General features: G+C 38.1%; 1 protein-coding gene and 1 long non-coding RNA gene across 4 annotated transcripts in view; one reads left to right on the forward strand and one right to left on the reverse strand.

Annotated features, from left to right (window-relative positions):
* Nucleotides 1–25,584, forward strand: part of NHLRC2 (NHL repeat containing 2) — a 60,739-nt gene extending 35,155 nt beyond the window's left edge. The window contains exons 6-11 of the mRNA XM_040486505.1: nt 7,591–7,690; nt 10,786–11,017; nt 11,809–11,931; nt 12,843–13,052; nt 14,309–14,528; nt 18,023–25,584. Coding sequence (XP_040342439.1) covers nt 7,591–7,690; nt 10,786–11,017; nt 11,809–11,931; nt 12,843–13,052; nt 14,309–14,528; nt 18,023–18,279 — 1,142 coding nt within the window. The 3' untranslated portion in view covers nt 18,280–25,584. The remainder of the gene's footprint in view (nt 1–7,590; nt 7,691–10,785; nt 11,018–11,808; nt 11,932–12,842; nt 13,053–14,308; nt 14,529–18,022) is intronic.
* LOC121037255 (uncharacterized) overlaps nt 14,247–26,081 on the reverse strand; it is a 146,260-nt gene continuing 134,425 nt past the window's right edge. For all 3 annotated transcript variants that reach the window (XR_005793677.1, XR_005793676.1, XR_005793678.1), the window contains 3 exons: nt 21,979–22,071; nt 15,869–16,224; nt 14,247–14,353 (listed from right to left, as the gene is read on the reverse strand). This is a non-coding gene — a long non-coding RNA (uncharacterized LOC121037255). The remainder of the gene's footprint in view (nt 14,354–15,868; nt 16,225–21,978; nt 22,072–26,081) is intronic.

Here is a 26,081-nt window from a genome sequence, read left to right on the forward strand (position 1 = left end):
GAAAATCATAAGAGAAAATACAACTACAGTACTATACTGTACTGATAAAAAATCTGCGTACAGGTATACTCATGTACTTCAGACCTGTTTTCAAGGGTCATCTGTACAATCAAGAGATCCATCCAGACATGGAAAAATTAAAAAGTAAAAGAAGAGAATGAAAAACACAAAATTTTAGACTAGTGGTTCTTTGTGGGAGGAGGAGGGGATATGATTATAGAAGGATGCATGAGGTTTTCAAATAATATTCTTGTTCTTGAACTTGGTGTGCTCATGGATTTTTAGATATTAAACTTTGTATATAACATGTATCCATTTGAATGTATAACCTGTATCCATGTGAATGTATACTTAATTAAAAATTGAACTTAAAAAAAACAAAATAGATTAGGTTAAGAGAATGTAAAATACTGAGGACAATACACAATTGAATATATGTCTGACCAAGAGACCCAGTTAATAATACTTCAAGAGATTAGGGAGGTACTTGAAATACCTCTGATCGTTTTAAATATACATGTAATGTGTATATGTACGTACATATGTATTTTAAATAGTGACTGAATATTTAGCCTAATCATGCCATTACAGTAATAAAAACATAAAAATAACATAAAATTATTTTTACTAAAGAGATTGTTTCATCTTTGTTCATTTTTTATCACTCTAAATACAGTCAGAGTTTCATAATGCACTAAAAATAATAACTACAACAAATTCATATTTTTTCAGAATCTGTGCCATGTTTCTAAGAGATTTTTTTTTTTTATCATAAAGGTCAAAACCCCTGCTGCTCTCTAAGTACTTTGGACTTTACCTGATTTAGAATAATTTATGGAAAGGACAGTGTGCCCGAATCCCATTAACCTTCCTTGGCCCTTTAATCAGCATTTTCCCTAGATATAATTTAGCTGTTCTTAATGATTGAAATCCAACTGTTTAGTATGCTAGTCTAAAAATCTACAGTGTTGGTACTTATGTGTGTAGATAATATGCTTCCCTGACTTCCATTAATATGCTATGAAATACCATAAAAAACATCCTCTAAGATAATCAGTTGAGAGATTTTTTTTTTTTTTTGAGGAGTAAATTTTATACAGTGGGACTGATGTGTTTTTATTTTGGTAAAATAAAAACAGTTGTTTTCTATTTAAAATTTGAGAGAAGAGTTTATTATCATATTGACTTTGTATTTATAAGATTTTTTTTAAGTCAGGTTAATGAGATATAATTTATAAAAGTGACATTCACCCTTATTAGGTTTCAGCTCTGTGATTTTTGGCAAACATACAGTCTTTAACCATTACTACAATCAAGACAGAGAATATTTCCATCATCCCAGAAAGTTCTTGTGACCCTTTGCTCAGTATCCTTCCCGCTACTGTACCACCTACTCCAGCGACCAACAGTGTTCTATTTCTTGTTCCTTCGTCTATTTAGCATAAAGCTTTTGACACTCATCCCTGTTGTTGCTTGTGTCAGCAGTTCGTTCTTTTTTATTTTTAAGTAGTATTCCATTGTATGGCCATACCACAAACTGTTTATTCGCTAGTTGATGGACACTTTGGATGGCTCTCGTTTATGGCAATTATGATTAAAGCCTCTGTAAACATTTATGTACAGGTTTTTATGTGGACATTTGTACTTAGTTCTCTTGGGCAGATGCTTAGTAATTGAAATTGCTAGGTCATATGGAAGCGTATGTGTCATTTTATAAGAAACTGCCAAACTGTTCTCAAAACTTTTTCTTAGAATCCCAAGTGTCCTTCTGGAATAATACTGCTTTAGTCTGGAGAACTTCTGTAACATTTCTAGAGACACATGTCTGCTGACATTGATTTCTCTTGGCTATTTTTTTAAGGGGGGGATGTTGGGAGTGAGCTATCGGAAAAAGTATTTAGCTTTTATTTTTGAAAGATATTTTTTACTCCATGTATAAGTCTGGACTGAGTTTTTTTAGGTATTTTGAAGATGCATTCCATCGTCTTATAACTTACATAGTTTTAAACAAGAGGTCTAATTATTTTCCTAGTTCTTTTACATATAAAGTGCCCCCCCCCCCCTTTGGCTGCCTTCAAGATTTCCTTTGATTTTTAGTAGTTTGATAAGTGTAGGAGTTATCCTTAGAATTCTTGAGTCTGCGGTTTTGTGTCTGTCACTATTGGTGGAAAAATTCTCACCTATCATCTCTTCATGTATGTTTTCTGCTCTTTTCTTTCTGGGATTTCAGCTACTTATATGTGAGACTCTGATGTTCTACCCAACATTTCTTACGTATCATGTTTTTTATTTCACCTTTTTTTCTGTGGTGTTTCAATTCAGATCATTTATATTGGTTTATCTTTAGGGTCATTGTTTCCTCAGCTGTGTCTAATCAACTGATGAGCCTATTGAAAGAATTTTTATTATTGGGATTCTTTTGTGTATAGCATCTCCATTTTACTATTTCCTATAGATTCCATCTATCTGCTTAAATTCTTCACCTATTTAGGTACGTTGGCCACCTTTTTCTCTAGATTCTTTAACATAGAAAGTATAGCTCTCTCAAAGTCCATATCCTACAGTTCCAGATTTCAGGTCATCCCTGAGTCTGTTCTGTTGATTGTTTTGTCTCTTAAAAGTGGAGTTTTGGTTTGGGAGGGGGATGTTGTTTTGTTCTGGCCTTGCTTTTATGTGTGTCTTCTCTTTTTTTTTTTTTTAAATATTCCAGTCATCTTGAATAGAACTATAGAGGCTGAGGAGATCAGTAGTATTTATGCCATTATAATGGGAGGTTCAGTCAATTTAGTCAGAACCTAGGCTGGGCCTTGGTTTTATGATTGCTGTGGTTACTCTCCGTTGATCATAGCTTTCGAATTCCTGTAGCAGGGGGTTGCCGCGGCCTTATTAGTGTGGGGAGCCTGCGTGCCGGAGGGTTTTTCTCAGTGTTGGCACACTGTCCGCTTTTGGTCATCCTGCACAGCTCAGCCCCAGGGTTGTTTCCCTGTCTTGCAGTACCTCCACGAGAGATAGGCCGCTGCTGTTTGTTATTGGTCAACCTCAGTCCTGGGGAGGCCCGGTACGCCTGGGCCTCCGTGAAAGGAGGTGGGAAGCTTCTTGGCTGTTCCTGTTCCTTCTCTCTGGGGCAGCTAAATTCTGAGTGGTTTTGAGACGTTTTCTGCTTCTCCCCCAGCCGTGGGAAACCTATATGGGTGTCGGTATGGTGTCTTTGGCCAAAGATGCCTCCCCCAGAGGTGGAGAGGTTTTTTCTTCTGCCCTTCCTCCAGCTGTAATTGGTTGTTTCCTATACCATGGGATGCTGGGCTTGGTTGCTTTCTCCTAGTGGTGTGAAGTTTTGCTTCATAGGAGGTTGAGAGATTGTGTAGAAAAACCTATTTATGCTAATGGGCAATTTCGCAGATGAAATTATTTAGAGGGTTCTAATCATTGGCTTCTATTTTTGATCCTAGTTGCTTAAAATAACATTGAATTTTTAAAAGCTAGATGGCAGGTAATTTTCTTTTCATTTTCATATTTCATTTGCTGATTTTATTCCTGTCTTGTATAATTATTTCACTAATTCTTACAGTTACGAGAGGTTTTGCCTTTTTTTTTATTTTTTATTTTTTTATTTATTTATTTATTTATTTTTTAATTTTTATTTATTTATTTTTTTTTTTAATTTTTTTTTTCAACGTTTTATTTATTTTTGGGACAGAGAGAGACAGAGCATGAACGGGGGAGGGGCAGAGAGAGAGGGAGACACAGAATCGGAAACAGGCTCCAGGCTCTGAGCCATCAGCCCAGAGCCTGACGCGGGGCTCGAACTCACGGACCACGAGATCGTGACCTGGCTGAAGTCAGACGCTTAACCAACTGCGCCACCCAGGCGCCCCAGGTTTTGCCTTTTAAAATACTCCCAAAACCTTTTCAGCTCTTGGCATTGTCTTTTTTATTTTTTTACTTATTTTTTTTAGTGACTGTTGGAAGTCAGTAATACTAAGTGAACTCTTAATTTAAAATTGAAATGTTCATGATCACCATATTCTTGTTAGAAGGAACAAAGCCAATACCTATACTTGGTGATACAACTACGTGCTTTAGATTTCAAAATCCAGGGTGGATAGTATAAATTATTAATGATTCTTGCTGGCTCAATAGACTTTATAAATGCCCGACTACCTTTTTCTCCCTTCTCTTCCCTTTCATTCTTTCTGATTTTATCTGCAAGAACAAACTCTTCAGCCCTCAGTGAAATGATCAGGCCAGGGTAAAAACTTCCTGAGAGGCAGTGTAGTATGGACTGAAGCCAGACCGCTTGGGTTCTAATTAGTTTACATCTCAGTAGTTATGTGACTTTGGACGAGGTACCTGGCCTCTTTATGCCTCAATTTCCTCATCTAAATTAAAGATACTAATAGTTATCTATTTATATGCTAATAGTATTTATATACTAATATACTCCTATACTAATATATTTATATACTAATAGTATTTATATACTAATAGTATATAGGTCAAAAGTTTATTGCACGAATTACTAGGAGCGTTAATATGTGATGCATTTCGAACAGTGCTTGGCACATAGAAAGTGGTACCTAACAAATACTGTAGAAGGATTTGTTATAATATGGGGTTTCATCCTAAAAGTCACAAAGAGCTGCTGGTAAGCTGAAACAAACCAAACATGGAAAGGCAAGGGATTGGAAAAAATACGGGTAAGGGATTATTCAGCCATAGGTTATCTCATAGGCTACAGGAAAGGAAGGACAGAAAGAGTGAATGTAGACACACATCCTGGCATAGAGAGCCATGCTTACATTTGATCTGATCTCTCTCCTGATCACACAGAAAATGTTCTTGGGTCCTTGAAGCCAGAGCTAAGTTCATGGGGCAGAGGCAGAAAGGAGGGAGAAAACTTGGCTGCAAGTGAGCCCAGGCTCACTTCTGTAGTTCCTCTGTTCTGGTTAGAACACTAATAATCTGGAGTCAGACTTACTAATAGATTATTATTCCAGGTTTAGCTGTGTGAATTTTAACAAATTATTTAACCCTTCTCAATTTCAGTTTCTTTATAAAATGAGAACAACTTACTAAAGTTGTTAAATTAAAGGAAATACTCCCTGAAACATGCTTACTTAGCTCAGTCCCTTAGTCCTAGAAGTGTTCTGGATGGTCATCATTTTTACCACCTCCCTCCCCCCTCCCCCCAGCTGTCCTCATCAGTTGTTATGGGGAATTCCAGGACACTGAAATCCTGACCTGACACAGCCTTTGCTTCTATACTTTTTCTTGTTTCTCATGCTTCAGAGGAAATAAGTACACAGAGAGCAAAACCAAACAGATTGTTCACACTTTAATGCTGTAAGTTTGGCCTTCATACAGTAAGACTCTGGTTGAACTAGGCCGGTCAATTTGGAGAACCGATTAGGTCTTTGACTCAGCTATGTACCAACGCAGCTCTCTCTTGGCAGAGGGTAGAGGCTTTAACAGCATGCCATCCTCTACTGATTACAGTTTTATTTCTAATCTTTATGCTTTGTGCTTCTCTTTTCTTACTGCACAAATTAGGAGCTTCGTATGATGCTAAATAAAAGTGTTGATAGCAGATATCCTTGTCTCATTTCTGTTCTCAGGGGGAATGTCTTAGTCACCTCGGGCTGCCATAACAAAATACCACAGATGGGGTGGCTTAAACAACAGAAATTTATTTTCTCACAGCTCTGGAGGCTAGAAGTCCAAGGTCAAGGTGCCAGCATGATTGGTTTCTGGTGAGAGCTCTCTTCTGGCTTATAGATGGTCGCCTTTGCACTTTGTCCTGACATGGCAGGAGCAAAATAAAGTAATTATGAAAAGCTTTTGATCTACTTTTAAAGTGATTAAGCAGAGACAGAGTCCCCAGAATAAATGGGTGCCCTTGTCACTTTTAATATAATTTATGTTCATAAAAATATTCGACTATGAAAAATTAAAATACTTTCCTTTAGATTTCATAGGATAGTAATTAAGAACACAGAAAAAGAGGCAACATGTGATCTAGATTTTTCCATTGGTCCACCTGGTGTCAGATGCCAGTTCATTTACCAGCACTGTGATCCTGGCAAGTTACCTAACCTCTCTAAGCCTCCGTTTCTTCATCTGTAAAAAGAGCCTAATAACACTACGTGTCTCTTGGGGCATTTCAGAAAATGTAAGTGATAATCTCTATAAAGTGCTTGGCACATAGCAACCACAATTTTTTGAGAACCATCATTATTTTTGTTGTTGTTAAATTGAAAGACACTTGAAAGTAATATAAGTTAAGGAAGAAAAGTTTGGACACAAACTACTTGAAGTTAAAGAAGATAGAAAAAAACAAAACAGCCTTACCAAGATATTTCTTTTAGCATAAGGTAGATCTGACCAAATTGTTTTAGTTAAAAATTCTCAATTATATGTAAAAGTTGCCTCAGAATACAGTTTGAATATATATATATATATTTTTTAGAGTAGGCTCCACACCCAACAACATGGGGCTCAAACTCATGACTGTGATAAGGAGTCACATGCTCTACCAACTGAACCAGCCAAGCACCCCTAAATTGAAATAAATATGGTAAGGGGTGCCTGGGTGGCTCAGTCGGTTAAGCTTCTGACTTTGGCTCAGGTCATGATCTCGCGGTTCGTGAATCCGAGCCCCACATCGGGCTCTGTGCTGACAGCTCAGAGCCTGGAGTCCGCTTTGGATGCTGTGTCTCCCTCTCTGTCTGCCCCTCCCCTGCTCACACTCTGTCTCTCTCAAAACTAAACATTAAAAAAATTAAAATAAAATAAAAAATGTTAACAAAAGAATTTGAGAAATAGAGCCTTGTCGTGTTGTAGTTAGTTGTAACGTCATCTAAGAAAGTGGAAAATTATTTCTGATATTTAGTAAACAAGGTTATATTGTAATATGTTATATACCCTTAGCTTTTTTGCAGGTGAACTATGTTTTTTTGAAAAACTCTCATAGCCAACTAAACAGTGGATTTTTAAATAGCTGTGATGTGTATCTAAGTCTAGCTAATCCAGTGGTGGAAATATTTAAGTAGGCTCAATGGCCAACCGGGGCTTGAACTCCTGACCCCGAGACGAAGAGTCGCATGCTCCACCGATTGAGCCAGCCAGCCAGCCAGGTGCCCCAAAGGAAATACCTATTTTTTTTACAGTATTAAAAGATGGGGTCTTTTCATGATAATTGTACAAAAACCCTGTTATTAAAGCATATAATTTCAGTGGTTAATGCTCGGTATTTGACTGGCAGAGGTTCTCTGGAGAGTATATGTCAACTTGTTTTAGCAGATAAAATAAGAACTTAAATATTTACAAACATTGTGTCCAGAGAGGCAGAGGGACAGACCGCTATTAAGAACGCTTTGGATTTCTATGAATTTACAGGTAAATTTATAAATATTAAGTAACATTTCACAAGGAAAACGGGAAAATTTCAAAAACAACTTAAAACGCTGCAAATATTTTTTTCTTCAGATGATTTGTAAACATAACTGCTGTCATCTTTTAAACTTCTAAAACACGTGGAGTGTTTGTATTAACGAGATATGTATATGATAATTACTGTTTATTTTTGTAAAGGTTCAGAGGTCCAAAGAGATGACATTCTCTGGATAGCCATGGCAGGGACTCATCAGATATGGGCACTGCTCCTGGACAGCGGCAGACTACCAAAGAAAAAGTAAGTGACAGTTTCTGTCTCGTGTGAACTACACGAGTTCACAGAATTCCCTCTCCCCGAGTCTCCACGCTCACAGCTCCGCTGTGTGCTAGTCACTAGCGTGTGCTGGGCTGGAGCTCCGTTACTGCCTCTCCGATTGTCGGGAGCGTAAGACAAGGTTTGTGTCTGGCTGACTCAGTAGGTTCACTGGGGAGCGTTCCTCTGCCACCAGGCCGATGAAGCGGCCACCGTCTGGAGCTTTGCCAGTCATCCTGGCAGAGAGAGAGGTTGTGAGTCGCTCAGTGGCTCTTAAAGCTTCTACTTGGGAGTGACGTACGTCACTTCTATCTCACGAGCCCAAGTCTTGTGACTGCCATTGCTAACTTCTGGGAACCTGGGAAGAGCAGCCCTATGGAGCATCTAGAGACAGAACTGGAGCTGTGGGCACATCTCTAACATGCAGTCCAGACATCCCCGCTCATTAACACAAACACTGGAGGACTGGGTGACAGGGCGGTTAATGGCTCGGGTTTTGTAGTCATGCCTCAGGTTGAATCCCGACTCTGCCACTTATCTCTCTGAGCTTAGGAGAGCCCACTTAACCTTCTATCCTTCCGTTTCCTTATTTATATCTACTTCCTTGGCTTGTTTTGAGGATTAATAATATATATGAAGAGCTCAGCCTAGTGCCTGGTTTATATACAGAAATGTAGGAGTTTTGCTGCCACTGTTGGGGATATAAAGATGAAAAACTAGTGTCTCTGCACACTTTTTTTATATCCTTTCTGTAGAGCCTTGTTTCTTCTCCCTAACACTCCAGGTAGAACTACGCATATTCTTTGCTATGACCTCACTGCACCCCCTGTGTAGTTACATTACTGTGCTGATAAGTTCCTTCTCTCTCCCCCTCCCCCTCCCCGTTCCTGGTTGTACTTGTTTACATAACTGTTTCCTTCTACTACACTGTCCCTTAAGGCACCCTTTCTCATTCATTTCTATGTCCCCTGTGCATAGCATAGTATGTGGTATATAATAGGAGTTCGGTAAGGGTTTATAGAATAAATGAATGAATGGAAGTCCTAGACCACAAAGACCGTTTAATCACTATAGAAAGTAAGTGCTAATCATCTCAGATATACTTATCAGTAGGAAGGAGTAGTTCTATAGATGATCGAACATACCAGATGCTCCAAATCGTGTGTGTGTGCGCATGTGTTGCTGTGTGTGCTGTTTGGCGACATTTAGTCATTCATCTTACGTACTTATTAAACATGCTGGATGTTAGGCCTGTGCTAATCTGAAGGGATAAAATATATTCACTGTATTAGGAATAAAGCTTTTTAAATGTTGCTGTCTTCAGTGGACTAACGGAGGAAGAATGAGATCACCAAACAGAAAATAGCTGGGAAATGCCAGTGCTGTGTGTAAAAGGGATCACTGTAGCAGTCCTTTAAAGTGAATAAGAACACCCGATAGCAATAAGATAGGAGCTATCCAGAAAGGCTTCCGGGAAGAAGCTGCTAAACTGAAACCTGAGAGGGGAGTAGGAGTTAGGGAAAGGGGAGGTTTTCTAGGCAGGAAATGACACCAGTGATGTGAGTAAATGCCGAATCATGAAGTGCCTTGTGTGTCCTTTTAAGACATGTGAATGTTATTCTGCATGCCTATATGGAAAGTTCTAAGCTGGGAAGTGACCTGATTAGATCTGTGATTTTGAAAGAACATTGGCAGCATCTGGAGTGGGACACGACTAGGGACAGAGATAGCAGCGATGGGGCTGTGATGCTCTCTGGGCATGAGATGATAGTGGCCCAAACCGTGAGGTGACCAGAAACATTAATATGAGGCATCATTATAAACAGTAGAAAGAAGTAGCAAAACTGGCCAGAATATACTGTTGTAAGTGATGGCTGTTTTCGACCTAGATGGTCAAGAGTGAACTAAATTTCCAAATAAGTAGAGTTGTCACTGTCGCTCGTAATAGGAAAATGTCCAGTCAGATCACATGGACCCGTATCATAATTTTAAGGATGCTTTATCTTTATTACTGATCTTCAGTGGGCAAGACTCCTAACATTTTAGAAGGTACTTTTTCTCCCCACTCTTTTTTATTTAATTAAGGAAACTCCTATTTGAAATTAAGACTCCTATTAATTACCTCTTAATTTGGTGTAGTAGTTATCCCATGTATTTCTAGGACTCTATTTTTTTTTAGAAGTTTCTTGAATAAGTGCCCATATTTTATATATTCTATAACCCTTTGCCTGTACCCCTGTTCTCTAACTTCGCATGGGTGACATATCAACTAAGTGATTGGTGGTCATTTTGGACTTGTGCCTGCTGCACCCTATCTGGAGATGATGGGCACATAGTCTCATTATTTTGCATCCTGAGCGAGCTTCGTCCCTTCCTTCAACACACCACGTCTTCCTTACTGTTCCTCCAGCATAAACTTAGAAGCCAAAGTGTAAAACTTTCTCCATGTTACAAAAAGAATCCTTGCAGAGTGCTTTAAATAGAAATTTCTTATTGTATGTTAAGAAATGCGTTGTACATTTGATTAAAGCAGCATTATCATCCTGTAGGAAGCGAAGGTGGGATCCAACTATACCTCTCTCTGGCCATTTTGTAGGGGAAAACCCCAAAATTATCTAGTCAATGGTATGATCCTTATTCTTGTCAGGGACTTCCTATCTAGCCATTCAGAATAGTTTCAATTTTGTGTGTGTCCTTACACAGTGAGTAAGTTAATGATTTAGAAAAAGTACAGTGAAAGGGGCACCTGGGTGGCTTAGTCGGTTGAGTATCTGACTCGGTTTCTGCTCAGGTCATGATCGCATGGTTTGGGAGTTCGAGCCCACATCGATTTCTGCTCAAGCCTGCTTGAGTCCTCGGTCTCCCCCTCTCTCTGCCCTTCGCCCTCTCGTGCGCTCGCTTTCTCTCTCTCTAAAAAAAACTACAGTGAAAGCAAAGCTGACTTGCACTCTTTAGGCCAAGATCATAGTTTGCTTTTAACAATGCTTATACCACTGATTTCATTGTTCACATTCATTTGCTAACTAAATTGGATACAACGTAACCATGTTGATTCCGCCTATGAACTTGTCTTTTTTTAGTGAGCTACAAAAAGGAACCTGCCTTCGGTTCGCCGGAAGTGGAAATGAAGAGAACCGAAATAATGCGTATCCTCACAAGGCTGGCTTCGCCCAGCCTTCAGGTCTTTCTCTGGCCTCTGAAGAGCCCTGGCGCTGCCTGTTTGTAGCAGACAGCGAGAGCAGCACCGTGAGAGCTGTGTCACTGAGGGACGGGGCGGTGAGGCACCTTGTAGGAGGAGAACGAGACCCCATGGTAATGCCCGAAAGTCACTGTTGCATGCTGCGCCCAGACCCTGCCAGGCTTGCGGTTCTTGAATTGCGAAGAGTGAATAAATTTTAGGAGACAGAGTTGGTGGCCTCGCCGTAAGTTAAAGTGGAAGTGAGGCCAAAGGAAATGCGACTATAAAGGAACACAAGTAGCAAAACCATCCAAGAGAAGTTGGATGTTGACTCTGCTTGATTACACACATGTCAAGGCTTCAGAAGTAAAGGAAGGATAAAATATTGATTACTGAAAGAAGAGGAGAATGTAGATTAGGTATTAGGCAGTAGGGTGGAAAGAGCATCAGATTAGTAGACTTGACCTGTTCCTGGCTAGAGGTGTGATTACTGTGGATAAAACTATCAAGCACCACAAATTAAGAGGTTCAGAATTCTGTCATTTTGTTTTTCTGGTCTAAATCAAACACCCAGGCCTATTTATGTGAAATTAGACCCATTTCCGGGACACCTGGGTGGCTCAGTCAGTTAAGCATCCTACTTCAGCTCAGGTCATGATTTCACGACTCGTGAGTTCCAGCCCCGCGTCGGGCTCTGTGCTGACAGCTCAGAGCCTGCAGCCTGCTTTGGATTCTGTGTCTCCCTCTCTCTGCCCCTCCCCATTCATGCTCTGTCTATCTCTCAAAAATAAGTAATCATTAAAAAAAAAAATCAGACCCATTTCCTCTTTAACTTAACTAGCATAGTCATCTTTTTACTTTATACCGTATACTGTGGACTGTAAAATTTTTAATATGTGCTGTTTCTTTCTTTAAAAAAAAAAAGAATTTATTTGCTTATGGTGATGTTGATGGAGTAGGAATCGATGCCAAGCTTCAGCACCCACTTGGAGTAACCTGGGACAAGAAAAGGAATTTACTTTACGTGGCAGATTCTTATAATCACAAGGTGAGTCCTTACTGAATTGTAGAATACCCTGCTTTGCATCTGTGGCATTTAAAATGCTGAAAGCTCTGTGAGCCTCCTCCAACTGCCACTTTAAAATAGAGAGGAGTAACAGTCTTTGACAACTATGTATAAGCCTTTGCTGTTCTTTTCTTGGTCCTTTCTTTGCAGAGAGCATATGATGGCACTATGAGCTGGGGAAGGGACTAAACACGTTCCCAATGACTACAGCAAAAAATTGTGAATTGCAATCCATCAAAGCTGCTTAGTAACACAGTAAAGAAGGCAGGTGACAGGGAAATTAATATGTCAACTAACAAAGGAACGTTTCTGAGCTGTTGCATAGTTGCAGTGCCTGTTAGCAAATAATTCCATTTTCAGCATTTCCATTTTTGTCTCTATTGCACAGATTATTCAACTGTTGCCATTTTTATTGCATTTTTCTTTTCTATAAAAACTAGTGGAAAATAAATGTTACTACCTTGTGATGATACCATAAATTAACATAATTGAGGCACAATTGGGAATCATTAGGTTTAACATAAGCAGCCAATTCTCAGCCAGGGTTAGATGCTCATGAGAAAGAAGAAAGTCAGTTCAACTGTGCCCCACTGTCAGGAAAAGAATCTTACTTTATTTATTTAATTCCAGAAATATTTCATCAAAGATTGCTGCTGGAAGATAAGATGTAACTGGGAGTTTTACATAGTTTTTAGCTCTCAGAATGGAGTGTCTCCCCTGAGACTGTAATTTGAATGCTTGGCTTTTCAAGAAAATACGGAAATGCCTATTCTTTTCCTGACATTTAGCAAGGATGCTAATGGCAATCGATTCTCTGGTCTGCTTGATACTACGCTTTACTACGAACATGAGATTGGCCTTCAGACGTGTACTTCTTTGTTCTTTGTTTTTAGATTAAAGTTGTGGATCCCAAAACAAAAAACTGCACAACATTAGCAGGAACCGGAGACGCAAGTAACGTTATCACTTCCAGCTTCACCGAGTCAACTTTTAATGAACCAGGAGGCTTGTGTATTGGAGAGAATGGCCAGTTATTATATGTAGCAGACACCAATAATCATCAAATTAAAGTGATGGATTTAGAAACAAAAACGATTTCTGTGGTAAGCAATCTGAAAGTAGAAGTTGAAGAGTATCATTTCAAGAATCCTACTAAAGTCCTCACAGCACAGACAGAGACACTTGTGGTTAAACCATCTCCAGTGTTGGAGGCAAAACAGGTAGATAGAGTAGCGAGCGAATGCCTAGTTCAGGAATGCCCTGTTCTTGTTAAAATAAAACTTCCATTTGTGCCGAGAGTGTTTAAGATACTGGAAATTGAAGAGAATTTGAACTTTCAGAAGAGGAAAAAAGAGGACTCGATCTGTGTTTAAATGTCTAAAAACAAAATGTATAGAGATACATCATACCACACATATCATGTGGGGTGGGTTGTCAAGGTTTTTTTTTTTTTTTTTTAACGATTCTTAAATTAATGTGTAGTCGTTTCCTGTGGTGAGTCATTACCAAATAACCTCCCAAAGGAAACTCTAGCAGCCACATTTCTCAACACATTGAAAATAAGATTGATTAGAACTCATTTAAGTTTCTTCCAGTTTTTTAAAGATAAGGATAAAGTCTCCAAAATTTTTCAAGCTGCCTCCTGATATATCACATTTGCCTGAAAAAAAAAGCAAGAGTTTTTTTTTTTCTAAAATTCTAGGATTTTAGATTCCTAAGATTTAAAGTGAAAATACAGACTGCCATCATAACGTAAGTGTCATTTCTCCTGACATAGATCATCTTATAGTTGGCAGTGAAAATTGGAATTGGAATTATACCCCCTACATTTAAATTGATAACGTATTACTTTAATTTCCTACCATCTGTAAACATATCAGACAATGAACTTAGTTCTGTTTCATTCGTTAGTATTGGTAACTTTTTTTGCCAGGATGAAATACGTTTCTCGGCCTATAAAATAATCATAAGGACGTCTAAGTAAGCACATTTCTTTTTTTTTTTAATTTTTTTTCAACGTTTATTTATTTTTGGGACAGAGAGAGAGCATGAATGGGGGAGGGGCAGAGAGAGAGGGAGACACAGAATTGGAAACAGGCTCCAGGCTCCGAGCCATCAGCCCAGAGCCTGATGCGGGGCTCGAACTCACGGACCGCGAGATCGTGACCTGGCTGAAGTCGGACGCCCAACCGACTGCGCCACCCAGGCGCCCCAGTAAGCACATTTCTAATTCAGACTAGAATGGCAATTAAGTTTCATTGATACAGAACCTCATTTTTCTACTGAAGTCCAAAATTAAGCCCTTTACAATTACTATAAAGCAGTTGTGCTTTAATTAACAGATTTCCTTATTTCCTAGCTCCCAGTCTTCAGACCTGAAAACGCTGTTGTAGATGGCCCATTCCTAGGAGAAAAACAGAAGACATTACCCAAACTACCTAAATCTGCTCCAAACATTCGACTTCCCCCAGTGGCTGCATCTCCAGGACAGACTCTGCAGTTCAAGCTAAGATTAGACCTCCCATCGGGAACAAAGTTAACCGAAGGAGTACCCAGTTGTTGGTTTCTAACAGCTGAAGGTATGAGAGTAATCTTGGAAATATTCCAGTATGAAATAATGTTTACCATTCTACCTTCCAGTAATACGGTGATATAAGTCTCAGAATCGATTCTAAAGAATGAAATTGATTTCCCCCCTGGTGGAGTATGATATTTTTATTTTATTTTATTTTATTTTTATTATTATTTTTTTTTTTTAAAGAGAAATGTATTTTTTTTTTTAATTTTTTTTCAACGTTTATTTTATTTTTGGGACAGAGAGAGACAGAGCATGAACGGGCGAGGGGCAGAGAGAGAGGGAGACACAGACATGGAAACAGGCTCCAGGCTCTGAGCCATCAGCCCAGAGCCCGACGCGGGGCTCGAACTCACGGACCGCGAGATCGTGACCTGGCTGATATTTTTAAAAACATACTGCTTTAACTGAAGTAACTTGACTTGGGCTTTTTCCAGTTCCATTCTTTGTTTCACTATTATCTTTTACTTTTCCAGATAGCATCTATTAGGTGCTTTAGAGCTTTTCAGTTGCTGTTCATTTTATTTCAAGAGATTCATTAGGACTTGATTTACCAGTTACTAAGCCTGAAGCTACATTTTCTTCTTCAGAGATGCCAGAGGTAGAACTTGAGCCCAAGTACTTGCTTGCTATAAGAAAATGGAGGGGCGCCTGGGGGCAGTCGGTTAGGCGTCCGACTTCAGCCAGGTCACGATCTCGCGGTCCGTGAGTTTGAGCCCCGCGTCGGGCTCTGGGCTGATGGCTCGGAGCCTGGAGCCTGTTTCCGATTCTGTGTCTCCCTCTCTCTCTGCCCCTCCCCCGTTCATGCTCTGTCTCTCTCTGTCCCAAAAATAAATAAACGTTGAAAAATAAATAAATAAAAAAAATAAAGAAAATGGATGCCAAAACCATATCTTCAAAGTATGCCATTCAAGTAGAAGAATAAAACATTGTTGGAGGATATGTAACTGAATACAGATGAATTACTGTGATCAGCATCCAGGCGGAGCCTTTGTCCTTACTAACTTGTAGTTGTTCAAGAGCACTTCCTGCTCACGTCTATTCTCAAAGTATCCCCAGTGACTGTAAATTGTGTAAAGATTTATTTTTAAGAAGGAATCAGCCTGCTGCTTGCCTTACAGCAGTGCTTTCCAGCCCCACTAACCGTGGACAACAACTTGAAAGTAAAACATTAGTGGTCCAGAAAGAAGTGCTGACTTCTGGTCTCTACTGACCTTCCTCTGCCCTGCTCTCCCACGCTCTTTCTCATGTTCTCAGTCTCCCATTTCCTCCCGCCTCCTCCCTCATGCCCTCTCACACACTTCTTGTGTGCCTGACCCAGACCCAGGCTCTCTGCCTCCTTACCTTGCTGCTTTCCCCGGGCAGCAACCACCCGCTGGGCATCTGAATCCAGAGAGCACAGATCTCGGTGGGCCAGCCAGGAGGAGCTGCTGGGTCAGAGTTGGGGAAGCTGGCCCTGGGGTGAGTGACTGAGCCTTGGGAGACCAACCACCCCGCCCCCCGCAAGGAGAGGGCTGAGCTCTGCAGGCGAGGAGGAAGATGTCCGGAGTCAGCTTTGTGGGCAGGAGGCACTCAAACTCTGGCCATCTTCAGCTGTCCGTGGATCCAGAGCAGGTCCTCCACTGTGGGCTTCACTGTCGTGCCTGCGTCTGTTGGTCTGAAAGCACTGCATCAATTGGAGATCACTGTTAATTTCATCTCTGTGTGTAATGAAAGAGCAGTGGATTGAGTTTTAAAATATGTTATTGACAAATTAACATTTTCAAGTCTCTGTGGTCAAACACAGATTAATAATAAGCCACTGGAATATAAAATACAGGTAGTATTAAAGTGAAGTAGTCTATAGGGAAAATTCCTAACTGTTTTATCACTTGTCCAAAATAGTGGCTGTTTTTATTGTACAGGGGCAAATAAGCTTTCAGACAAGAGTCCTGATAACTTAAGGTTTTTGAAAATTATTTATAGAGTACATTAATACACCTATGAATAAAGGAAGGTTTTTCTTCTTGGCCGGTTATTTAGAGACTTAAAATGCCCATTTTTCACTATGGTCTATATAAAGTTGTCAGCATATGTGAAGGTTTTAAGTACCCCCCCCCAAAAAAAAAGTCCGTATAAAAGCACCATTAGCATATTATAACTTTATAATTCCCACATGTAATGTATCTGAAAAATAAAGAAACCTTGTGTTTTATTTCTAGAATTGGATATTAAAATAGCACAGTTTGTTTTGATTTAAAATATAAGAGGTTCCCCACTAATCTGCCATCTAGCAAAGCCAAACCTTAAATAAAACATATTCCCCAATCCAGAAGTAAACAAAGAAGGCTGAAGCGTCTTAAAGAGAATTTTTAAATAATGATTTAAAAACTCTTCACCTAACTCTTTAGATTTTCACCTTTCACCTTCTCCTTCCTCTTATTTGACCTGTTTTTCTCAAATATGATTTCTCAATCAACAGAGAACTAGAGGCAATACACTAGAAAGGAGACTGAGCAGCCTGATATAGGCAGGTGCCCAGAGTCCATTGGCTCATCTTGAAGTGGAAAGGAAGGAAGGAAGGAAGGAAAAGAAAGAAAGAAAGAAAAGAAAAGCTAAAAAGTAGACATAGAATTTCATCACCACTCAGCAGGTGGTCTGGCTTTTGTACAAATGGCCCAAGTCATTGAGAAGTCATGAGGTTGTGTTCAGTGTCTTCTGTGTGACTCGGCAGGAAAGCATGTCCTGTGTTTTCCAAATGCTGGCTCTTGGTGCTGAGCCCTCTGAGCTGAACGTCCACGTCCACGTGCGCTTCCTCAGTAGGAACATACGTTCCTTCTGAGAGGAGGTGCTCATGAATGAAGAGATCTTAACAATTCTGATACTAGAAGCTTAAAGGTTAGTGGCTTATTAGACTTGTGTTATAATCTACGTAGTGAAGCCTAACAAGAGTTATGTGTGAAAATGAGCTCAGTAGAATCTCTTAGTATTCACATTGTTGAGCCCATCTGAATAACACACACAGTATTTGTTTCTAAAAATTACTTGGTTTTTACCTTTGGATATTTAATAATTCATCATTACTTAAAGGACTTGAGCATCACCACAGAGTTGTACACACATTTGTGTGCCCTCATTTATTTTGTAGTTTTCATGACGTTCCCGAACACTCTTACCTGGTAAAAATGACCTGTTTAGTTAATTTCTAGAACTTAATAGGTTTCATTTTTAATTTCAAGGATTAAGGCTCTATAGTCATATTTTCATTATTGGGTCTGATTTCAGCAGAAATTTGTAAATTACAGTGTTCAAAGGAAGAATTTTAACAATTTGATATCAAGATCATTAGACTGGGAACATCTCATGGGTGACCATTATGTCCTTCACACAGAGCATAATGCCTCACACTTAGAGGCTTTCAGTAAATGTCTGTTGATTGAATCTAGTCTTCGTGAGGTTTGTCTGATTTCCTCCTTGATGTCTTATACAGTCTTTGTAATTTACATGTTTATTTTCTAGGCAATGAATGGCTTCTTCAAGGACAGATACCCTCTGGAGTAATCGAAAGCATTTCCAGTCAACCAGCCATCTCACTGCAGATCCCTGGAGATTGCCTATCACTTGAAGCCATTCTATCTATCAGCGTGTTTCTTTATTACTGTAGCACAGACAGCAATGCCTGTATGATGAAGGGAATTATGTTCAGTCAGCCTTTACAAATAACCAGTGCACAACCAGGGTGCATAGCTCCAGTAGAGCTCAAGTATGTATTTTAGCAAGCCAGCCAGCTACCCAGTCACCAGAGCCCCTGGCCTCCACCCTCACAGTCACTGTACCTTACGAAAAGCAGCTTTATTTCTGCCTCTGGGTACCAGGAGACCCATTGCTCAGTTCTAGCAACTGATACTAAGATAAAGCTATGCTTCATATTTACTTATCTATTATAAACAAATTCCTTCATTCTGGCTGTGTACCAGCTAAATCACTGACCATCATTTGAACCGTGATTTTGTACTTTGTGCTATTTGGCACAAAACTTAAATCCACACTGTAGTCTAGACTATTATCATGAAGATAATTTGCAATGAATACTGATAACAATAATGAAACCAAATATTTTAACTTTTTCTATCTTTATTAGTAGCGAGTAGCACATTTAAATATATAAATTTCACAATAACTTTAAACAGAACCTAAGATCCAGTCCACATGTTGGTATAAGGACACCTGCCATTCAGGGCCTAAGGTCTGTTTTAAGCCAAAAAAAAAAAAAAAAATCACATTACAGAAGCTTAAAGAGTATCTGGGTGGTAAATATGTTCTCTGTTCTCCATGATTCTCTCATCTGAGAGCAATTTAAAAGAGAATTTCTATTTTTATTATAAATTATTTGCTATTTTAACATGCCATTATTGATGCCTTATAACTATATACAGAAAAAGAGATCTAAGGATGTACAGACTCAATTCCTGAACTTTTTCTAATTGAATACAGTCTTATCGGGTAATAAGTGAGGCCCCAGAAATACTACAGCTTGCAAGGAGAAAGGGACTTCGGGACATATTACTATCTGTGATGCTATTTATGATAAAGCATAAATTGTGAGAGCTGAATCTGAGTAAATGGGTATATACGTTGTCTTAGAGGTTTAAATTTCACCTGTAAGCATTAAAGTATGCAGATTCGTTGGATTTGGGGTTTTTTGGCTCCCATATACAGAACTTAAATTATGATCATTTATTGTGATGTTTTTTAAAAAATCACTTTTAAGCCTTCAAGGAAAGTTTTAGTGTGAAGCACTTTCATTCTATTAATATGTATATATATTTATTACTCTTTAAACTATTAGGGCTGAAACATACAGTGATTAAATGACACTGGGGAGGTTTTTAACCCCAAAAGAAATTGCCAGTAGAAGATAATGGAAAGTTTTTTTCTCACCATAATTTCCCTTTATAACTATTTAAAAGCCTATTCTTGTTTTTACTACAACTGATTCAATATGTTTGTGATTTAATCAGCTTACAGGATTTTGAAAATGTCAGGTATAAACTATATTTCCCCCATAAATATTTATAGGCAAGATGACATAATATGCCTTTCCCCCCCCTTCAGAAACAAATTTGAACTATAATCTTTGGACTACCATCATCTGCCCATTTTTCTTTTTGAAATACAATTTTGAACATATTAATAGCTTCATTTACTCAGGTTCTCTAAATCTCTGAAGTAAGGAAATGCATAGTCATGATTTGGATTTAATTTGTAATCTGCTAAAGCTATTTTTAAAGAGAAGCATAATGTAAAGTTAAAAGGAATCTTGTTTAAAGTTATTATATAATTACCTCATAAACCTTTTCTTTCCATAAAAAGCATTCAGTAATAAAGGAATGAATAACATTAATATTCTTTTATGGAAAATAGGCTGAAGTCCTGTTTTAATCTAATTTGAAATATTCTACTTCTCATTTCCATTTGGACATGATGAGAATACTTTGGGTTAATCTTTTCCTATTTAAAAAGACATAAACAATTTCACTTCCTGGGAAAGAAGTATATATGGTTTTAACCCAATTCAGAAATACCTGGTAATTAATTTTTCAATATACTATACAAACACATATGTATTATGTATCTCTATTCCTTTTGTCTAGACAGTTTTCAGTTAGTATTAAGCTTATATTTTCTTTCAAAATAGTTTTATTGAACATGCTTAGTCACCAATATGCACTATTTCTTACATTAAAAATATTATTTATGTGGATTTAGTATGATTTTTTATGAATCCTACTAAAGCAGTATAAGTAGGTTCCTAGAATTTATGACTAACATAAACCTCTTACATAAGAGGAAGCACTAGAAAGTTTATTTTTAAAAACTTCTTGATCCTTGTCTGCCTTCTGTTTTCTATAAGGACTTGCATTTTTTTTTAGCTTTAGCTTTTCTTGTATCAATTATGTCCAGTGATAGTTTAAAAAGAGTCAGATTTTAGTATAAGTCATCTTAATCAAAGTGCCAGTAATGTGGCATCACACACACTTTGACATGATACCTGGGATCTTTGCCCTGAATTATTGTGCTGTTTCTGTCACTATTTTTCCCATCACTCTCTGGGATATTATTTCACAAGCAGTAGGACTTTTTTTTTTTTTTTTCTGAATTTATACTCAGGATTAATAGGATCGCTGAAAAGAACTTTGCTTATCTTAAATATGCTGCCTCAAGCAAATATTTAACCTACTCACAAGGAAAAACTTTACAGTTGAATTCTGGCAAAGTTCAATGACTACAAAACCGTTTTCCCCCTGACTGTTCTAATTAAAACTATAGTTATAGTATTATTAGGTCTGCAGAAAGCTATAAATCTTAACACAGCCAAAAATATTTCACACGTGCTGATGAATATATATATATATATATGTGTGTGTGTGTGTGCGTGTGCACGCATGCACGTGTATAGACATACACAGATACAAAGATCAAGTCAAGAACTTCTCATCTAAGTTTCTCTTATGGGCAGAATACTTTTGGTTAGTATCACCAAAATAAGTTACTCTCTGCTTGTTTGTCCATGGTTGGACATTTTAGGAAAAAACTGAAAATAGATATCTGTAATAATTTTCTGCCTGCACAACATTTATTATATCTGCCAATTAAAAAGACTTCAGTCTGGCCCTTGTATTTGGTATCGTGTTTAAGAACAATCATCAAAAACTAAATTCCATAGTTCACAATTGCATAAAAATATCTGGGAGGAACTATGTCAACGGTGGTTCTCCTCAATGATAAAATTATAAATATTTTAATTCACCTTGCCTATAGTTTGTTTTCAGTGAACAATGTGTTATTTTCAGGGGGAAAAAAGTTTTTTTTAAAGATTTAAAGTGAAACTGAATTTAAAGGAAAACTGAATTGGAAGCACTGATGTAACTTCTAAAATCACCTTTATTGCAAGGATCAGAACATAATTTGGAATGCTTTGATCTATTGGTTCTCTTAAGTATGTGATTTGGTAAAGACAGAAATGATTAGGACTTCTTATTCTGGTGTTTTTATTGTGTAATGTGTAGAGGTTAAGAGCACGTGCTCTGCAGGCTCTTGGACTCTAACCCTATAAAATGGGGCCACTCTACCTGTTTTATGGGGTCGCTGTAAGGATTCAATGAAATAGTGTTTGTAAAGCTTTTAGTAATTAATGGAGCTGCTACTTATTAGCTAATGATGATAATTTATGACCATAAGTATCTAGCTTAACATTTTCTTTGCAATTGCAATTCTAAAGGAAAATATTTCTCAACCATCTATTTGATATGTTAATACTCCCCATAGAGTTGGGACGCAATAAGAGAAACACAGTTTTATAATAAAGTATAATATTACTATTTATAAATGATGTTAGAGTTAGAAGCCTGGGTTTTCTTAAACCCAGAACTACGACTAATTACCTTCCTTGGAGAGGGTCCACACGTACTCACCCTGCACCCATGCCTGTAATACAGTCTGATGGTGCTCCACAAAATCTTCAAAGTGCCTTCATGCAATTTGCCTCCTTTGAGCTTCCAAGTAACCTACGAATCAGACAAATAGATGTTACCTCCATTTTAAAGGTGAGAAAATGGCTCCAGAACGTCGGTGACCATATCTCAAGCTCTCAGAGTAATACGTCAGACACTGGAGCGGTGCCTGGCACAGGCTGTCGTTGGACCAGTTTCGTGGAATGGTTAAAAAGGTGACTCGTGAGTGATCTTTTATTTGAATCCCGGCCTCCTGACTCCTGCCTACTTCCAGGTGTAGAGTGAAGACAGCCCTCGGAATTAAGAGCACTTGCTTCTGTGAATGCTTTCTCAAGCCTGTGTGGTATTTACAGAGAGCTGAATATATTGAGTGCTCAGTACGTGCCTGGCACTTTTCTAAGTGCTTTTCACGTATTAGCTCATTTAATCTTCACAACAGCCTTCTGAGAGAGGTTCTATTTTTCCTTATTTCCCTGACGAGGAAACCGAAACAAAAGAGTTACAAGCCTTTCCACCAGTATATTCAAGATCACGCATTTAGGAAGTGGCCAGGCCTGGCTGCGTCTGGGCTGAACTACCATGTTATACTGCCTCTCAAAAGTAATTTGTTTTAAACCTACATCTTTTGAAGCTATATATAGTAAATAATAATCTAAAGAATCCAAAAAGTCCTAGTGATGATTGTTTTTGAAATTTAACTTAAATCCATTTAACCGTATTAGCTCTTTGACTTTTCATTATACGCTCTTATCCTTCATGGCTTGGAACAGACTGTATACTTTTGTTTCCCAAAAGATTTTGTGTACTATTCTCTCAAATTCAGATGTCATCCAGGATTTTCCTTGGCAGACGGATGTATTAAGGAATTAAGCAGATTTTTCAGTGTTAGCTCCAACAATGCTATTTTAATTGGTCTTCAAAAGGTAATTATAAGACCTTGTCATAAAGGATAACTTAATCCTTAGAACAGGACTGTCTCACAACCTAAAAATTTTGGTCATATTTAACATTTTAATAACCAAAGTGAGTTCCAGAAGCCTAGTATTTGGCCAGTCTTGGTAACACACAAAGTTCTCTGCTTACTCGTGTCATAAATGGCACTGGTAGGTAAGACCTTCACCTACCAGTGAAGACCCCCCCCCACAGTGACTCAAATATATGCAATTCTATTACAGTAAACCTATTCTAGCGTTAGGTACTGAAAGTGTGAAGTAAAATGTTACCACTGTGACTCCGTGATCATCTAGGAACAAGATTATAAACATCTTTTCATTAAATAGTTGGCTAATTTAAATCATTAGAACTTGTTAATTGCTATAAAATCTCATTCCTGAAACCCATAAGGAAATGTAAAACTCAAAAGGTAATTACTGTGTCATACTTTAGAAGTAGAATTCACTGTTAATTGCCAAGATTTCCTCCTCTTTCTCCTGTGGCATGTACATAGTTGATTTAAATGAAGAATTCACACTAACTATAAATCTCCATTTTGTCCTGAATAATTGTTTTCCCCATGTTCTTGCAGTAGGGTAACAAAGAGTAGTATTAGAAGTTAGGGTCTTACTGATCTGTCTACATGTGTTCCGTGACCAGCAAACGTTGGCCCTTTCGCACAGCAGACCTACAGGTTCCACTGGCTACTTCTGGCTTCCGGGCAGCTGGTCTGACCACCCAGGACCTGGGCACAGTGGGCCAGGAGGCAGCACTAGGCAGCTTTTCTGATTGCTACCCCTCCATTTCCTAGTGTGATTGGGTTTCATTATTTTCCAAGGTTCGAGTTGAACAGTGAAAATTCTAGATCCTGGTTGTGGGATGTTTGCCTAGTTCGAGTTCCCCGTTGTCTGGGGTGTCCGTTCTTCAAGGCACGGCACTCTCGAGTACACCCTAGGGCATTTTGTTCTGTTGAAAGCCCCAACCAAAAGGAAAGAGCCACAAGTATTTCCAACTATGCCTCCCTGCCTCTGCTGGCAACCATACGCTAAAAAACACTAAACAAGCACAAAGGGTTGCTAAACGACCATATACTCAGGCCTTTTTGTGACTGCCAGGGCATGGTGTGAATTCCTTCCTCTTCTAGCAGCAACTTACAGACCTGATGTTTTTCAGCGATACAGAGTTCGGCAAAATTTGTCAATTTTTGAAAACCTGAGACTGACTTACATGGACAAACATAATTTATTGCCTTTGTTTTTAACACACGCGGTTACATACTTCTATTTGAAATAAAGTGAAATGAGCCCTCATAATGCTGAGAAATCGGGGGGAAAAAACAGCCTTCAGATTTAAATATGCCCAGTTTGAACAGTATTTTCATGACTCTGGTGTGCTGTGCTCATAAATATCTGCTAAAACATAGAGGGCAAAACAGTAGTTGATAAACTATGGTAATGAAGGGTAAAAATAGACCTGTTCCTTTCTCAAAATGTAGAAGGACTCTGCCATGTAACAATCTTCTATTGTTAGAATCTGTGGTCATTATTCTTAATGCCACCAGAATTACAATCATTCTGTGGGTATGTACAGGATGGGCTGCCTGCCCTGCTCATTATGCTGTTCAAAACCAACAAGTTTTTGCTCGTATAGAGTTGAAATGTGTTGTTCACGCACGCCTCAGATACTCGTCCTCCCGATTTACCTGTAGAATACATACTACCATTTCCTCTCCACACCTTAGGCTTCCCTCTCTTTAAAAACAATGGTAGTTTCTATAGAGGTTTCAGCGAGGAGCTATGGCTCTACAGCAGAAAGGTTTTGGTGTGGCAAATTCTTTTTTTCTAGAATTCCTAATAATATCTCAGTTTCCAGAGCAGAACCGTACCCCCATGTGCTTTTAAGATTAATTTCTCTCTAGTCTGCAATATACCTTCCTAATTATATTCTACATAGGTTAATTTTTTTTTTTTTTAAGTTTGAAATTCTCACTGTCAGGGGTGCATTGAGAACCAGTTTCGAAATACTTTCATTGCTTTAATTACTTTACATGTGGTTTGTGGACAGAGTTTGCTGTGTGCTTGAGATATGTATGTATAAAACAGATTTCCAAATTGTAACATCTCATAACTTTGTCATATTTTAGAGACTCAGACTCTCCCATCTTTTGTGTGGATAAAGTTGTGTTTTTATTTTTGAAAATACAGTTGGTCTGCTGTGCTGACTTCGTATCTGTCATTCCAAAGGTTTATTTTTTTTCTCCAAAGATTAAAAAATGCAATGAAAATCTAATTTAGAACATCACATATTGATATTTCCATCCATACTCTAACTCTAAAAATGTTTGTGGTCTGCTTTTTTAAGTGTTTCATGTAGACAGAGTAATATATTTTTATATAACATTGTATTTCTACATCGATCTCGACTATTTTCAGTGATGCTTTCCAGTGCACGTGTTAACAGAAGATCATTTGGAACAACTGTGCACACCGGCCCTCATTACCGACTCAAAAGACGTGTAATACGTGTGGTTATAAAAGCAAGAATGTATTTATACTCTATACTGAAACCTAATGCCTCTTTTCTAAAACTTTGCACATTTTGTTCATGAAATAGATTAAATATTTTCTCTCTAAAGCCAAGTTTCTGTTTTTAATATGCTTTCTGTTTTAAGTATATCATGAGATAATTTTACTGCTTAAAAACCTATAAATCATGGTTTATTATTTGAACTTTTGGGGAAGTGAGCATAGGACTTAATTTTTAAAAAAAAAACTGCAAGCAAATAAAAATCATGAAATCATAACTCAATTAAAAATCATAAATTCAAACATATATTTAGGGAAGGTGATCAATTTAGTAAATGGTCTTGGGAACATTTGAAAAGAAAAAAATCTCTAACACTATATACAGAATTTTAAAGGAATTAGTGGCAACATAAAAATTGAAAATACAAAATGCCAGAAAAAATGAAAAAATATAGTGTCAGGGGCAGGGATGGCATTTCTAAGTAGGACCTAAAACCCAAAAGCAATAATGGGAAAGATTGATACGTAGGACTACACAAAAATTTTAAGCATCTGTACAATAAATGAGAACAGAAATGAAAAGTTACAATGAAAAACAAAGTATTG

The sequence above is a fragment of the Herpailurus yagouaroundi genome, unplaced genomic scaffold, assembly GCF_014898765.1.
Source record: "Herpailurus yagouaroundi ecotype Mexico unplaced genomic scaffold, PumYag 163, whole genome shotgun sequence".
Classification (NCBI taxonomy): Eukaryota; Metazoa; Chordata; class Mammalia; order Carnivora; family Felidae; genus Herpailurus; species Herpailurus yagouaroundi.